The sequence below is a fragment of the Pavona decussata genome, unplaced genomic scaffold (assembly GCF_977016875.1).
Source record: "Pavona decussata unplaced genomic scaffold, jaPavDecu1.1 SCAFFOLD_61, whole genome shotgun sequence".
In the NCBI taxonomy this organism is placed as follows: domain Eukaryota; kingdom Metazoa; phylum Cnidaria; class Anthozoa; order Scleractinia; family Agariciidae; genus Pavona; species Pavona decussata.
The window spans coordinates 4,532,959-4,550,381 of NW_028145482.1; the positions used below are offsets into that span (position 1 = coordinate 4,532,959).

General features: G+C 38.9%; 3 protein-coding genes across 3 annotated transcripts; 1 reads left to right on the forward strand and 2 right to left on the reverse strand.

Annotated features, from left to right (window-relative positions):
- Positions 1-3,318: 3,318 nt before the first annotated feature.
- LOC146479230 (uncharacterized) lies at positions 3,319-3,739 on the reverse strand. The gene has a single exon (XM_085111101.1). It carries the CDS (start codon positions 3,737-3,739, stop codon positions 3,353-3,355), a length of 387 nt encoding a protein of 128 aa, XP_084967227.1. The 3' UTR covers positions 3,319-3,352.
- Positions 3,740-9,724: 5,985 nt separating this feature from the next.
- Positions 9,725-13,201, forward strand: LOC146479231 (lysM and putative peptidoglycan-binding domain-containing protein 3-like). Its single transcript, XM_085111175.1, has 2 exons — positions 9,725-10,234; positions 11,801-13,201. The coding sequence occupies exons 1-2, from the start codon at positions 9,932-9,934 to the stop codon at positions 12,329-12,331; spliced, it is 834 nt and encodes a 277-aa protein (XP_084967301.1). The 5' UTR covers positions 9,725-9,931; the 3' UTR covers positions 12,332-13,201.
- A 2,671-nt stretch (positions 13,202-15,872) lies between these two features.
- On the reverse strand, positions 15,873-17,347 carry LOC146479232 (uncharacterized). The gene has a single exon (XM_085111494.1). It carries the CDS (start codon positions 16,530-16,532, stop codon positions 15,873-15,875), a length of 660 nt encoding a protein of 219 aa, XP_084967620.1. The 5' UTR covers positions 16,533-17,347.
- Between the last annotated feature and the right edge of the window lie 76 nt (positions 17,348-17,423).

A 17,423-nucleotide genomic window follows, 5' to 3' on the forward strand; every position in this document is an offset into this window, starting at 1 on the left:
GATAATGAACCAATTATTCGTTGAAAGAAGGAAGCTACAATTGTACCAGTGACATGCTATCTCTTATTTGACCGATACACTTCCTAAACTTGTAGTTTATTAATAAATTAAATGTTTGGGAACACGCTTATTGGAGTTCTGAAAGCTGTTCTATGAATTTACAGACGATTCAGTTTTGACCTGAATAGAACTCGGCACTACTAGACTTTGCTGGGAACTATCTCAAAGGTTTCAGTTTAAATCCTTCCCTTGAATTGTCCGTGACCTTAGCTGTTAACGCCATCAAAATTTTAAAACCTAATTCGAACTTATCTGATAAGGTATCCTATAAATCTAAGTATATAAATATTTATGGTACTGACTAAGTAAGCAAGGGAGTAAGGAACGAAGGAAGTAATGAAGGAGGTAAGCTACTAGATAGGTAGGTAGGTAGGCAGGCAGTTAGGTAAGCAAGAAAGAAAGAAAGAAAGAAAGAAAGAAAGAAAGAAAGAAAGAAAGAAAGAAAGAAAGAAAGAAAGAAAGAAAGAAAGAATGCATGCTATAAGGATTATGAACATTGTACTTTCACACTAGATGACGTTACGTTTAAAAGCTGTTTTGTATATTTGTCTTTGTACACCCACTGGTACCCCATGAAAGGTGAAAGGAGGCAGCTTGGCATTAGGCCCCTTCGTATAACCTAAGACCAAGTTACACGTAACTAATTACAGACAATTGTCAATAAAGAAAGAAAGAGAGAAAGCAAACAAGTAAGTGAGTAAGTTAGTAAGGAGATAACGAAACAAAATGTTGTTTAGACTGGGTTGCGCACTTGGTGGATAAAAGTTGTGGAAAGTTGTATTCTAGAGCAAAATATAAAATAAAATACCAGACGTTTCGAGGCCGCTGACTCTTCATCAGTGGTATGTTGCAACACACCACTGATGAAGGGGCAGCAACCTCGAAACGTCTGGTATTTTATTTTATATTTTACGCTAGAATACAACTTACCACTACAAGTTAGTAAGTAGGCGACTTAGTAACAAATCAGTGCGTGATTTTTGACAATAAATGAAGTAAGTTGAACTTAGTCTAAGACTTGCTTTGGGTAATTCGCAAAAACTGGCATTTAAGGTTACCCGGGACCTTCAGAGGTGTCTATCAAATTAAAGATAAAAGAGCTGACTATCAAACCATACCAAGAATTTTGAAATAAAATAAATTGTCGAATTTTTCACGGCCACTAATTGCGAGCGTCCGAATCACCTTTTTAAAGCTACAGGTCAAAGTGAATTTTGTTTTTTGCTAATTTTTATTTGCTCCTCAGTTTCCGGACCCAAAGCGCTAAAAAAAACGTGTCTGCGTTTTGCCATATTCAATAGCAGTGAAAAGTTATAGAGCATTTTCGAAATAGGATGAAAAAAATGTGGAGTAATCGTACAAAAATCGCTCTCGGAGAAAAAATATTTGGAAAGAAAAAATTCGCAGACACGTTTTTGTTGTTTGTATGTTAGGCAAACGAAAAAATTCTTTTTGAGTTTTAGCTCTTTGAAGTGGCTCCTCCAATTAAAAAAAATTTATTCGAGAAAACAGCGCTAAAAATTCGGCAATTCATTTCATTTCAAAATTTTTGGTTTAGTTGGATAGCTAGCTCCATAAGCTTTAATTTGATATAAGGGTTCAGGTATCTACAGTTTAAACCGGACGCGCTACATCGCTTGGACGCGAGACACCTCTGAAGGTACCGGGTAACCTTAAGGTTGCAGACTATCTTTTTCACATGCATATGCCGTTGTATACAAAAGAGCTTCCAGCTCGAGCGACTGATCTAGTCACATTTATAATGATAATTGAGCCTTGCTAATTAAATTCCTACGGCCAATTGGCCAGCTCGAAAGCTGGCCGTTTCCTCAGAGGTCGATTTAAAGGTCGACGGCTCAACAGAACAGCCGAAAAGCTGTAGCTTTCGATTAGAATGTAGAGACTAGTATAGTAGGATATCCGTCAGCTATTTTCTGTTTTGGTCAGTGCCGAGTAGGGCAAGATTTCCACACAGCCCTACATTAGTTATCTGTACGTCTTGCGACTCAAACTCTATTCATGCTTGTTGTTTCTAGAAAAGCATCAATATGACAGCAGTGCACGTATAAATGTCTGGGGCTTTGCGGAAATTACGCCTTCCACGAGTAGTCTTCAGTCCAAATAAACTGAGAAATTTAAATTTTGGATGTCAGAAGATATACCGACGAACCGTCATTGATTCCAGACTCAAGACTAGAATAGCATTTGGTCACTTTGATGCTTAATTACTTTTAGTCATTTATGCATACATGTACCTTGTTTCTGGGCAGACACCTTAGCAGTTTTAGTCTTCATATGGCCGTTGTTGTTATCCCGAGTGGGTCAATCCACTGCCACTCAGGTCTTGGAAGAGAGTTTGTCAGGCAAACCTGTAGTCCTCATCTCACTTCACAATTAATTGCTCTTCGCTTCCGGAAAATGGCGGTACTTAACTCATCAAACAAGATGAATCACCACTTTGCGAGCACCTGAAACAAAATCATCAACGACGAGATAGATTTTTAACGTAAAGCTGACGTTGCGTATTAACTGTAAACATCATTCAACATTAAATTTTCAAGTTTACGTACAGTGCCATGCATAATTCCAAGACATTGTGTTTGCTGTTTTGTTTTAAGTCCCTTGTGACTCATTATTGTTGTACTCCCCAAGAGAATGTTCATAAAGTACCGATAAAATCAGACATATATTTTATGATCATAACAGCACATACTTCACAAATTTTAAAAGTGATTCTAAAATAAAGCTTATTCTTGACAAAAAGTAATGACACGAAAATGTGTGACTATCGCCTCAATACTCCGGTTATGTTTCCCTGCCTAAATTTTGCTCATATCCCAGCCGGCAGTCCTTCCACCAGATCCCATTCCAAGTGTTCAGATCTCGAAACAAATCCAAGCTAGTGATCAGAGAGGAGACTCGAACCTAGAACCGAGAACTTTTCGGGCCCGAAAAGCTCCCCGTAAAGCTCCCGAAAACGCTTTCTGGTGTTTCTCAAAGCGCAAGAACCTTTCGGGCCCGAGAAAATCCCCCGATAATTTTCGGGTGCTAGAAAGCTCCCGAAATGCGTTTTCGGGAATGCTTTTTTCAGTTTAATGGTTGTATTGCGTTACTACTATCAAGGAAAAAGTTATTCAAAACGAGAGTTTGAGTTAATTGACAGATACTGGAATAGACTCAAGCTAAAAATGTCTAAAATCAGTTATTTTCAGTTGAACTGTTAAAGAATGACGAATTGTGAAATCTACACAGCCTGTGTGTATTTACAAATAAAAACTTTCAGTTCAGGTATTTACAAAGGTCTAAAATGTTCAAGCGTGTTTGTTTGCTTCAAAGACTTGTAGCTTGATCGCATTGCGAAGTCCATCATTCGTCTTAGCTGCATTAACTGCACAGGGTCAATATCGTTCTGTGATTCCATCCACGACAAGCATTTTTTGAAACATTGCGCTGCCTCTTTAGTCGAAACTAGTTTCTCGTCCTCGCCCTCGTCTTCCTCATCGCTACATACATTTTTGCTTTCCGTCGAATCTCCAACAACGGTGGCTAAAATCTCTTCATCAGACATTTGCGGTGAAGTCGGGAGCTCGTTTTCCAGGTTAAGCCAGTCTTCCACATCGCGAGCATTAGGCATTTCCTCATTGTCAAGTTGTTGTACATGTTCCAACATTTCGACCATTTTTGAGAGATTATGGACCAAATAAAGACAGTTTGGTAGTTTCCTCAGCGCTTCGCATATTGCCGAGTTTGACGGTGGGGTTAAATTTTATATTTTAAGTGTATAACGGACAATTAATTCTGTCTCTTTTAACGTAAATCGGTTGAGAAGAAGCTCAACTTCAAAAATTACAAATGTAGTCAAATGTTTTCAAACTGAAATTGGCCTATTTACTCGCCGAGATTGCGAAAACTGTAACTGACTCATGGCGCTCGATTTCGTGCTTTAAGAATTATTAAAGCTCAACTTAAGCTTATTTTATTGTAAAATAGAAAGCTTTCACTAAGGATATAAGTCTCCATACAGTGGACAACGTTGGCCTAAGTTTTGTGTTGACTTAAAACATCTCGATCGCTTTAATCACGAACCGCAACCGAAGGCAGTTATTGCCACTCCCCGTTTGTGCATGCATCCATGGTGCATGGTAAGTAAGAGCTAGCTCAAGACACATATTACGTTTTTGATGTTTTTGACAGGCTACTGAAATTTATCCTCAGTGACTTAGGTATCTAGACTTAGGTATCTCTTAATTTATCATTTCATCCTCAGCTAATGTAGAAAAAGTATTCGCCAAACAGGTTGTACAGCAACTTCGTAAAAGAAAATCAAAAACAACAACTAAAAAAACATGAAAGATACCCACCTTGTCTGATTCTGGAAAACTTTCATCGGACAATGCTAAGCTGCAAATGTGATAAGCCATTTTCTTGCAGTACAACTTATTTCTTATATAATTATCAGCCTCCACTACGAAATTTCGAGTTCATAGTAATGCGGTGTCCGAGGACGCTAAAACTTGCTCAAAACCAAAACATCCCTTGACTTGTTTTTATGTTTTGGGGATTTGCGAGCAACGTTTTCAGTTCATTCAAACGAGTAGCCAATAGTATCATGGACACTTTGACAACTGAAGTCTTAACGGTTTGACAGATATATGGAAACATTGACGAACTGCAACAACGGTGAATTTTAAAGGTCAAGGTTAAAGTAGAAACCAAACAGTCTTCACGTTGTGAACTAGTTAGCTCAGTAGTATCTGTGCTGAAATCTGTTTTTAAGAACAGCATTTACACGTAAATTTATTTTACAAATACAGTTACAGTTTTCAGCTGGAAAATTTAAAGTTGTAATAATAAATCCGCGTTCTTAAATAATCTTTCCAGCTCTAACACGAAAAGATTCCCGGAAATATCAGGAGACAATTCGGGACACTTTCGGGTGCTCTGAGAAACACTTTTCGGGACACGAGAAAAACACCCGAAAAGCGCCCCGTAATGTTTTCGGGCCCGAAAAGTTCTCGGGAGTTTTGAGAAACGCACGCCTGGGATCTCCAGATTATGAGTGCGGGCCTCTAACCACTCTGCCACACCCACCCGGTTCGAACGGTTCTATTGCTACCTGTGGGTTTTCAATTGTTGTTGTTGTGTTGTAAAGATGATCGGTCGAGTAGTCTCTTGGTATGTGTCAGTTTTCAACGGCCTTCGTAGTTTGTTGTTGTCGCGGGCAACCAAGAAGTCTAGTAAAAGGTCTTTTACCATTTTCTTGATCTCATAGTTAACCTTGTGTCAGCGTTTTTGTTCGTGAAAATTGTCGATTTTCGTTTTTGCGTACGGCCATAAAAGTATGATAGAAGTATGGTGAACTTAACATAACGTGTAACCTTAGCAAGGGCTCAACTATTCCTCGACGTTGTGCAAAACGACTGATTTCTGCTACAACGGAAACTAGCGAGCCCATAACTGGTCCATGCTGTTGTAGTACTTGTTGTTGTACTGAAATTAAGTAGAAGAAAGGCGGCAAATGCTAAGTAGGCCCAGTAAGTCGTCTGGTCTCAGTGCAGTCTAGAAGCAGGTGAAGTGCTATACTTCAAGTGCCGGTGAAAAGTGATGTCATTATATCATTGGCAGTGCTTGAGTGTCGGCCTTGGTTAACGTGGCTCAGCACCAGTTTCTAGCACTTCCCATCCCTTATACTTGAATGGAGCAGTACTGCGACTATTTGTCAGTTTATACAATAACAATGGCATCAAATGAATGCCTGATTATTGATGAACAAGTTATAATTGTTTCAGCTCGACTTTATAGATTACCGTAGCAGAAATATAACCTGTTAAAAACAGCCCTAAATTTAGCGACCCCTATTTTTTACTTATTGAATTGTATTGAACTTGTCAAAATGCAGCTTTCTGTAAAATAATAAAAAAAAAAATTGTAGGGATCTGTTCACAACCACCTTAAATTTTCGAAAAAGTTAAAGATAGCTCGGTTTTGAGTTATAAGCAGTTAAAGCTAAATTTAGGGCCTCTTTTGACAGGTTAAATTGTTGCTATGATAACCTATAAAGTCAATAAGCCAACAATAACTTGTTCTCCAATAATAAGCCATTTGTTTGATACCATTGTAGTATCCGCGGCACCGATAAAGAGTAGTAGTAAAGATGATCGATCAATGTATAACTGAACGGAAGTGTTGGAAACCATTGTGAGCGACGTAAAGGAACAGAAAGAAATAGTCCCGATCCCGCTGGCCAGCGTCCCTGTTTTTAATGGTTTTTAGTTTGAGCGCAAGCCGGTTGGTTGTAAAACTTCGCTAATGGCCTTAGCAGGGTTCAAGATATTTACAAAGTAACGCGGTAATTATGATTGAAATTGGTTGATATTTTCAACGATTATACGGCGACAGGCGCCTTTCTATCCTCAACCTACGTAACAAGCCAAATACAGATCGCATTTGTAGCTGTATGCGTCAAAAATACATGCGATTCAGACTTGTTTTGGTTTGATAAAATTTCGTGCAACTCAAGTTCATCTTGATCGCTTACAAATAAAGCGGGGCTATTACTGTGGTGTAGGCCAGATAGACAATTTTAAAATTACGGGATATCAATTCATTTTCGAAACTTAATGTCAATTCAGTATAAAAATTAAAAAAAAAAAACGGTTTCTAAGAGAAACATAGGACAAAATTACCTTAACGAGTTTCCTCCCAGTGTCGAGACTTCGACTCGTTACACATCAGCATTTTACTGTAGTTTCTTTTCATTCACTGAAGTCAGAGATTCCAAACGGTCAGATCATTGACCGCGAACGAATTGAATTGCTAAACTAAACCGCAGAGAAAGCCCCAGCAACAATTTGAAGGTTCTTCGAGAATTCTGGGATTAGCAGGTGATTGTTATATCGCTCTAATTTATGATATGCCATCCAAAGTCAACGGGGAGGATTTATTTAAACAGCGCGTGGGAGAACCACTGCGTCGCATACAGATTCACAGCCGCTTTGTTTCCAAAAGAATCGCTTTACTCCGTTGAATTACCTGAGTATATTAACTCGCAAAGCGATAGACTAGCGGCAAGAAGGGCATAAATATTAATAAACTGCGAAAGGAAAACGCAAATTGACAAGCTGATAAGGAAGGATTTCACTGCGTGTATGATTAATCATATAGGGCCTCTTAACATCTTGTTTCGATAATATCAGTATTCTTTCTTATTATAGCGATTTTTTTTGTCAGGTTGCATCAGAAACTTGTAGAATGCTTCAATTTATCAGTATATATTTAACAGCGGTTAAATGTTACAAAAAATTCAGATCGGAATTAACAATTACTTATTTAGTTTTGTCAGTTTTAATCGACAGGATCAAATTCACAGTTCTAAATTACTTCTTCCAAACTTTGGGTTTTGTAATTACCATATTGAAAATGAAAGAAAGGAAGCGAAAAGTGACCTTTTTTTCAACACCGATAACATTTCTGTCCCTGCACAAATATACATTGGCTGGGTCAAAAAACTAAGTAATAATAGTAATAAAAATGAATAAAAGGCCGGGGATGACTTGAATCATCTATTAGTTCTTTCAGGTTTGGCTTTGAAATACGTTAACCTATTTGGACTTTTTTTTTACACTGCGGTGTATGTAACACAATTTACCTTAAAATATACCCTTAAAAAAAATTTAACTTGTTCAATTAAAGTGAATTTACACACGCTCCGCGTGTAAAACGAAGTCGTTTGGAATAAGCACTGCAGCGTGCGATTTATGTATGTGCACGTACACTCAAACAGGTGAAAGGAAAGAAAAGGATTTTAATTTGCTTAGGCACCGAAATGTGCCACAGCAACAATAAATCGGCTTTTGTTTTGTTTGTTGAATTAAAACTGCGCTTTTAAGCCAAATGGAAAAAGAAGAAAGTCATCATCTTTCCGTTGACAACAGTCATAGGACTCGACTACATTTAAGAATTTTAAAATCAATTTGACAGTGTTTACTTCCACGGATAACACTCTCAGACTGTCGCTATGGTTACGCGCCACGTTTAAAAAAATGAATTACAAACCAGAGAGAGTTTCTGGATTTGTGAGAGAGATCTGGATCAGAGAAAATGTTTGAATCGGATTAAAACAATATTGCAAACTGATCCCTACGGCTTCAACTTCAACTTTTATTTATTGTTGTTATTATTTGTTGTACTTTACATTATTGCTACCCGAAAACAGCGCAAATTGCTAATCGAGGCGGGTAGCAAAAGAAGAGACACATTAATGAAAAGAGAAACGGATTGTAAACATAATTTGATGATGCAGTAAAATTAAGGTTAAAAAAGATAAACGCAAGAGGAATAAATAAAATAAAAAACCCAATATATTTTCTTTTTGTTTTTAATACTACTGATGAATTTTCTTGTGACCGATATTTCACGATCGGGTTTGCATACAAACCTTCGTCGGGGGCGCAGCTTTGTCTGTAAACTGCCGGTTCAGGTTTGCCTCTGAGTGCTTTCTCTGGAACCAAATTGAACCAACCAAATTAAGCCTTCTTAGCGCAGAAAAATAACTATCTAGTAAAATCCTAAATTCCAGTGTTGAGGATGATCATAGTAAAATGGTTGAGGAACTTTGATTTTGAGGTAAGGATTAAAAAACACTTTAGCTAAACGACGACAAGGTGACTGATTTGAAGACAATAACTGAAGGAAGCGGAAAACATCTCCAGGTGAGAGATAGCTCCCTGATAGCGAACTAATGAGCCCTCGAACTCGAGAGAAACCTATGAAAACACTTTCAAAAATAAAATAACAAGGAAAATGATTCTTTTTAAATGGATGGATGGATAGCCTTTATTTAAACACTAAACTGAGCTTGTTGGGTCGTATGTAAGGTAAGGAAAGACTTACTACTGAATAACAACGTAATAGTGCCAAGAAAAAGTAAAATACTACTGACCTAATATAAGCAGTATTTACATGTAAAAACTATCAAATATGAATGAAATTGTCATCTCGATGCCTCGCAGTTGAGGCGGAAACTATGCATTAAATTTGAAATCACCAAAATAGTCTTTTGTTTTTTATCGATGCTCCAGTTTCATCTGCTTCAGCCATGAAACAAATGAAACAAACTAACTGCAAGATGACTTCATACCCGACTTGAAACTGCCTCAAAAACTAATCTGGCCAAACACCCCAGGGGCATAAAATCCAAAAAATCTTCCTCTTCATTTACTGAAGTATATATTCCTTTTTACTAAATCAAAATGACGTTAGAGTACTTCAGTTTCCTGCTGGATCCCATTTTGCCCCTGTCCACCCCCCACTCCACCCCCCCACCCCCACCATTTAATCACAACTAGAGAAAATGTTTGATGAACCAAGGCAGCATTCTATATACTTGAACGTTCATATGATTGCGGCCGGCGCAAAAGTCAAATCTGAACAAGGAAAAACGGTAATCTTCTGGCCAACACTGGTGGCAACGTGTTGATACGATCAATATCGTAATTTTCATGACGTCACCATTCTGTTCGGACCCTCGATCAGAAGCAAATCAGCAACATCAACTGCTCCCACAGTCGTCGAACATTTCATTTCAGAAAGTTGAATCAAAATAGCGTGCTCGCTTACGGGACTGACAAGAGCGGGTTCTGAATTGCGTGACATCTGGAAACAGGAAGTTCAACGCCAAATTACCGGAAGTGCGTTTTTGTCTACTTCCAAATATAGAGGAAAGCCGTGACGTGTCTACCAACTTCAAAATGGCGGCCGGCTAAGTGTGAGAATTTCAGCCAAAAATTTCTTGCAGTTTCACGGAAAGATAAGACTCATCAACACCTTCCATAGCCATGTTGTATTGTCTGTAAAATGAGGAGCATCTGCCATGTCTCTTTTGAAGAAAGGAGGCTACACAACTTACGTTTCAAGCCGAACAGAAAACAAGGGAGCTGAGATACAAAATGTCCCGTCTTCGCGAGTTTATATATTTGGGAATGATGGGGCCGACGAAATTGGGATTGAAGACACAACCCTGGAGATGACAGAACTTAGACCAAGGACTAAAAAGAAGAAGTCGTATGCGTCGACGAAATCGTCGGCTCAGCAATATAAAAAGACTGAGACCATTGACTGCGATATTTTACCAAATGATTCCCTCCAAAGCTTCTCTTTACAGTACGGTTGCACGGTAGGTACATACATCGTAATGCCCGTATCAGTATTGTCTTTACATTAGCGGTAACTTACTTACATGTCGTTTCATCAAATGTTTCAAAGTTAAAGAAGAACGATTTTACGTCTTGAGATTACAAGCTTAATATTAATAGTTTGATCTTGGCGATTCTTTGTGTGTTCTATAACAAAGATGGGCTATATTAGGAAAGAGTGAAAATGAACATCATTTTCAATACGGGTATACATTATAAACACTTATGTTCAAGGTTAATTGCAGATATCTCTAAAATGATTCAGAAACTTGAGGGCAACTGAGGCTACATCAGACTTACATGTGGCAAAGTTGTGTAGCGTTGTTCCACTGTTGATAAGCTTACTTTTCGTGGCGAATCGAGTTATATTTTCTCAGATCGGGAAAAGCATGATTAAAGCTTATAAGAGCATCATCAGAAAATTAGCTGTGTCATAACCAAATAAAGCTGTGATTGACTGAAAGAGGCCAGTTTTGATTAATGACATTTATTGAGCTGTTTGGGGACTTATTAGTACATATTTTGAGAAATGCATAGTTGTTTTGGTGTGGTACCCCTAAAAATTTGGGAGATCTCAATGCATCCATAATGCTTTTCTGTGGCATTTACTTCCATAAAAGTATATACTGGTATATAAGGTATTTACATTTTGGAGTACACACAAAAATTACATATTTAAAAAAGTACACCCTTGGGACCGCGAGTTAGTGCCCTTAATAGTGAGAGCCTGTGATAGCAGAAATTTATTTCAGTCAGATGTCTGTAATTTATTTTTGGCGGGATTTAGCTGCTGTCTGTGTTATCGCGGTGTCCGTAATAGTGAGGTGTCCACAAGGCAAGAGTTGACTGTAGATATAAGTTAAAATAAATACAAACTTAGAAGCGATTACTGTAAAGTAAACAGGGATGGTAGTGTGCTGAAAGCACTCCCCTCCCACCAATGCAGCGCGGGTTCAATTCCTGGACTCAGTGTGATAGGTGGATTAAATTTGTTGTTGGTTTCCGTCCTATGCCAGAGAGGTTTTTCTCTGGGTATTGCAGTTTTCCACTCCTCAAAAACCAACATTTCCAAATTCAAATTTGGTCTAGAATCTGATGGCCCCAGGTTTGTTGGTCATACCAGAATGTTAACTCTTAATCTCCTTAAACAAAGATGATTTATTTATTAATATTTATTTATAACACAAAGAGATCATCCCATGGTGATTAATCCCGCAACTGGATGGGATACTAGTCCATTGCAGGCTTACATCCAGCAGTATGTCACTGGTTGCCATTTACATACCTGGGTGAAGAATGACTGTGATAAATAGACCTTATTCCAAAATGGCTGTCATTTTAATATGCTTTTGTTTGTATTTAAATTAGCCCTTCTTACTTCGTTCTTAATCTCAAAACTCAAAAGAATATTTTACCTTGAACGAGGCAAGAAGGGCTAATTTGAACGTAAACAAAGGAATATTAAAGTGGAAGCCATTTTGGAATAAGGTTTATGTATGTTATAGAGCCACTTAATATCTATTTTTTTATTCGCTTTGTATTGATAGGTAGCAGAACTGAAGAGAGTCAACAATTTATACAGCGATCAAGACTTCCATGCACTAAAGACTATCAAAATCCCAGTTCAACCACATGGGTTGCTGAAAGAAACAGCGGATAAAAGGCAAAAGCCTCCGCCATTGAAGATGCCTGCAGGGAACTCGTCTTCCACGTCAGAAGGTATTGATGATGACGATGACAAGTCCGATTATGAGGATGGTGGGCCTAATGGAGATTGTGTTAGAACTGTCAGTATTCGCTCTGCACTGGACTCGCCAAACAGCTTTCTCCAACACATGGACAATGACCTCAAGCTTATTTGCAAATCCACCCCTTTACGCAAGCACAATCTTGATGAGGTTGCTAGGACGTTGACTGTTAACTGCATAAATCCATTGACACTTAGAAAACAACAGGAGAAGACTCTGGGCAACGCTTGCGGCATTGGGTGGAAGGGAATTATAATAACTGTGTTTGTTGTAGGTATATTGCTGCCAGGAATAATAGCATTTTTGTATCTTCGAAGGAAAGACAGCTGACCAAAATATATTTTTATATTTACGGCACTTTCAGCAGTATATTTAAAACTAGATGGATTTTATTGCAACAATTTATTATCAGAATTAAAATGTGAAGAGAGAAGAGCTGTGATGTACAGAAATTGGATAATATAATTATTTAACATCTCCTACTTTAATAAAATTTAGAAATAATTTAAAAATCATTTTTTAATATAAATTATCACATATCAGTACTCACAACAACAACTATTATTTTAACTTCAGACAGTTTTGTTCTTGTAATATATATTTACAGTATGGAATGGTTTTCAATTAACTGTCGAAAGTAATTTGGTAAAACAGTTGACTCCCGATTACTTGAACCTTCAAGGGAAATTGAGAAAGGTTCGAGTTATCGGAAGTTCAAGTTATCGCGGGTAAAATTATATAGAAAATGACCGGTAAGGAAAGGAAAATTGGTTCGAGTTAGCGTGAGGTTTGAGTTAAGGAGGGTTCGAGTTAGTGGGAGTCGACTGTAATTACTTTACTTCTCCCTGTGATTGGTAAGCAAAACTGGCGTCACTTTCTCAACCAATAAGAATCAACCCTTGAACTGATTGTGACTTGCTTGCACACAATTTCCTATGCGTGGTGCCGATTTCATGTATTTGCTTTGAGATTTGACTGGTTCATTGGACTGATTAGATCTTACGTGTTTAGTCAGTAAAATACTTTGGTTTTGGTTTTTACGACGGTCAAATGAAAACCACTCTTAACTAACTACTGAAACATTCAAGGCTAAAGATGTTTCTGGAACATTGAATGTTATGATCACTGCACGATAGTTTTAAGTTTCTCTACACAAACTAAAATGCTGGAGTGCAAGCCACTCTGCAATTTTCCCTGTAAGTATTCTGTGTATTTTTTTCTTTTATTTCTGAGTGTTAATGTGCAGAGGGTAGATGTCAGGGTTTTAAAAAGGGTTATAAAAAGACAAACATACACTGCTTTAGGATATTAATTTATTCCATTGTTCCGTAGCTAATGTGGAGGCACAGTAGTGGAGGGAGGTGTTCCCGGGGGGTGGGGACTCCAATGACAAAGTCATGGGGGTGATCATCATACCTTTTAGGGGGTAAAATTAGTGGTTTGGCACCCCTTACGGTGTTAAAATCTAGAACGGCTCCTGTTAGAGGTATGGTGGTAACTTTTAGGGAACAAGAAGCTGTTTCCAGCTTATACTTGGGCCATATTTGACTGTGTGGTACGTAAAGCCTACAATCTTTTAACAGTGATAACCTCCAGCATCGCCAATTCCCCCAAATAGATAGCCTGCGAGCAAGCTCTCTTGGGGGTGGATCCTCTTCCCCCAAGAGAGCTTGCTCGCAGGGCTACCAAATCGATAGATACAGAGATATAGTGAGGCAATAAGTAACCACCAGATAGAATTGCATTTCTTGCAGTCAGAATGAAATACAGGGGAAAACGACATTTGTCATACGAATGCTTTTTATAATCCCCGGGCTATAATCCTTACGTTTTCACCTTTCGTTTAGAGACAGGAACCATTTGTACGGTCCTAATATGTATGTGACGCCGGGTCAATGACGGATCGTAATTTTCGGTATGATCTACACCCGGAGGGGGGGGGGGAGGGGTACTCCCTTATGTGACCTTAACGGGGACGTGCGGCCCGATAGGGTATGGTTTTCAGGGTGTTTTGTCTTGAACGGGGTGTCTATTTCATCACTTTCTGTCTTAAACAGGGTATCCGTACATGACCTAATGGCTTAAACAGATTGTGATTGCCAATGCATTAAAATACAGTAAGAAACTGGTGTATTCTTATTTCATTCTAGTCTTAAACAGGTTGTGATTTTGGGTTAAATGTCTTAGAAAGGGCCTGAAAATTTTGAATTCTGTCTTAAACGGGATAGGGAAATCGGAGAATTGTGTCTTAACAGGGTCAGGGTGTGAATGCCCGGGCCGCACCTCCCTACCCAAGCATCTGTTGAGTAACCCCCCCCCCCCCCCCCCGGGATCTAGAGTAACGTTATGCATCTCGCGTACGTTTATATCCTTGTACGTTTTTCAATGTTTCGCTGTTTATATTTTTAAATGAAATCCAGGGGAAAGCATTTGTTATTCACCTTTCATTTGAAGACAGAAACCGTTTCTACATTGATTGTTTTTCTATCGTAAACGTGAGACATCTTTATCTATTTTGGCCCGCGAGGTCATGGACTGATTTATTAGTTGCCAAATTTTCGGTTAAACAAAGCTAACCTTGAGGCACTCAGGTTAGCCTAAAAAACACTCCGGTTAGCCTAAAGAGCACTCCAGTTAGCCTAAATAGCGCTTAGGTTAGCTTAAATAGCTCCCCGGTTAGCTTAACGGTTAGCAGTTTATGTTGGGGTTGTTCATGCCTCGCACGTCTGGCTCGCATATTGTAAACTATTTCAACGACCCGAAAACAAAGAACGCGACCGAGAATTTAAAGAATTTGATAACACGACAGAAAACGTAACTCGTAACAGCCGAGTACAAAAAACGAGACCGAGAACAATAACTCGTGGCCCGAAGTCTTATCTCTCGGCCCATCGCGACCCCAAAAAGAAAAAAGAATTTGATAATGCTACCGAGAACCTTAACTCGGTCCGCCTTACGGCCAGAGTAATTAAGCTGAAACGTGAGAGGAAGTAAATGTCAGTGACAGTCAACCGGATTCAACTGTCTCATCCGTGACACTTCAGCCTTACACTTCAGCCTGTGGTGATAATTTGGTAAAAAATTGTTCAGACCATGCCCACAAAACAGAATTCTGGTACCTTTTAGGGCCGGTTAATTTTAAAATTTCCAACGATCACCGCCATCACTTATATGAAGGAGTCCTTTCCCTGGGAGTTGTTCATGTTGTACTTTTGATTAGATGATCTGGAAGTCAGTGCAGTTTGATGCCGGCTATGTTGGTCTCTATGTTGTGTCTTGTTCCTTGTACAAGAAACATTGCTCCACATTGCTTGTAGGCTTGATTATCAGTTTACCAGTAGTCTACTAAGCCGTTCTTAGTGTCGTCACGCGTGGGGAGGAGCGTTGCGTGACGCGTGACGACACCAAGAACGGCTGCGTAGGAGACTGAGTAGATAATTACCAGCTGCCGTTTAGGAAACGGTCGTCGGGGACCCGAGTGACCCGAAATTGAGCCTACTTAGCATCAACTGCCCTGTTCCAGTTGATATTGCGTTACTTTGCCTTCAGTTTCTGCTTTTTTTTTTCAGTTTAATTAACATTCAAGTTTGATTATTTTGATTTAAGTCCAACCGCCCCTAAATTTTGAAACTGCAACAACGGTGAATGAAGGAAAAAGCAGGAGATTTCCTTAGGGTTTTGGTGAGCTGTATTTTGTCACAACTTTGATTCCAGACATGTTTTCCAGGTTTGAGCCGTAATTTTCCATATTCCATGATTCTCATATCACTGATGATAATGCTGAAAATTTAAATTTGTAATTTGTCAAATTGAAAGGGCTAGATCACATTTACGAAAATGAAAAGGAATTTTAACAAGTAAATTGACTAATTCAGTTCCTGTCAAAAGGAGGTTGGACGGGCTGTGAAGTATTCTCTCGGATACCCACAGGCTCTGCCGACAAGTCATTTAAAGTTAGATTGCCTTGTAATTCTTTTTCTTTCTGCTTTTTTTCTTTCTCTCTTTTATCTATTTTCTCTAAGGCCGCACGATAAGCCCATGCCTGAGACTGGATCCTACTGTTCACCTCTTTCTTTTCCTTGAGTAAATTCTCATACCTGGACGCAAGTGTCGTCCACGGCACGCTCGTGTTCCAGGTGTCTGTTTTAGCAAAAAAGCTCACTCGCTTCCGCAAATGCTGACATTCGATCCCCGATCTGAAGTGCAACTGGTGCAAGGTGCCGGGCGAATTCGGTAGACGAGGAATATTCACGACCACCGCAAAAACAGACATCACTGCAGATGTGGCAGCGAAGATCGGTGCGAGGCGCGGATACTTCTCAACTATGGTTTTCCATGCGAGTTTCGACAGAACACTGCCTGTTGTTCCCAGTGCTCCAGATAAGTAGGACGCGTACTGTAGCTTCACATCCCAATCACTGTAGTATTCGGATGATCTGTAGTGAGCTGTAGCTGTCACGTGCAAGCTATTTTCCATCTTGATCAGTTCATCCTCTAACTTTTGCCTCCTCTCGCGCTCCTCAGGTGACATCAATGAATTTTATGGATAAAAGATGCCGTAGTGTACGCGTAAACAAATATTTTGACTCTAAACTGGAAAGCTATTGTAAGGCTGAAGACGTCCTTGTTTTTAAAGTTCTTTTTGTTCTTCTCGCACATGAGGCTCTGGGTTGTTACCAATTCACTCTCAGCCAACAAGAGCGCTATCTCTGTGCTGCATAACTTTCGGTTTCTGCTGGTTTCTAAGAAACTGGCATCAGAAAGCGAAATTCATTGCATAACTTTAGGGTATCTCTCAAAACAACTCTTGGAATATTAAAATTATGGTCAAGAAGTAATCAAGAACTCACTTTAATAATCTATTCTTGGCGACTCAAATCGACGGCTTTTGAATTTGCGGCAAGTGCCATGACGGCGATTGACGGGTCGGAGAGAGTGAAAAAATTCATTGATAGGGAAGAACGATTGACATTGTTATAATGTTATAGTGTATTAGACTTAAATTTTACTTTACTTCTCTTGTTTTAGATTGGTTTAAGATTACAACTTTTTCGGTTTCTCTAAACATGATAGACACCGAGTATGCCTCTCTCGGCTCACTTCTCAATTAGTTTCGATCTTTTAGTTCCAGAACTCAGGTCTCCATCAGAAAACGGCTTATAAATGTCAGTGAAACGGTATTTGAATGAGAACAAGTTCTATCAATATAAGACAACCGACAGAAACTGAAACACAATAAAAGAGTTCAGTTCAATGATTGTTTTCACTGCTTATCAAATAACTACAGTCTCAGTCAAGTTAATTAGGGCCACTTCACAACCAAGTTAAAACTGTCTTTTCGTGCTCCCCATCCCCTCTCTCAATGTTGTTTCAGTCGCAATTCTGTTAGCCAGTCTTCACTCTTGCCAACCAACATTGAGAG

Excerpts from the sequence above, each read along its gene's own strand:
- LOC146479230 (XM_085111101.1), bottom strand. The coding sequence starts at position 3,739 with ATGGTCGAAATGTTGGAACATGTACAACAACTTGACAATGAGGAAATG.
- LOC146479231 (XM_085111175.1), top strand. The coding sequence starts at position 9,932 with ATGTCTCTTTTGAAGAAAGGAGGCTACACAACTTACGTTTCAAGCCGA. Across the intron at positions 10,235-11,800 it reads CTTTACAGTACGGTTGCACG|GTAGCAGAACTGAAGAGAGT; the intron begins GTAGGTACATAC and ends TTGTATTGATAG.
- LOC146479232 (XM_085111494.1), bottom strand. The coding sequence starts at position 16,532 with ATGTCACCTGAGGAGCGCGAGAGGAGGCAAAAGTTAGAGGATGAACTG.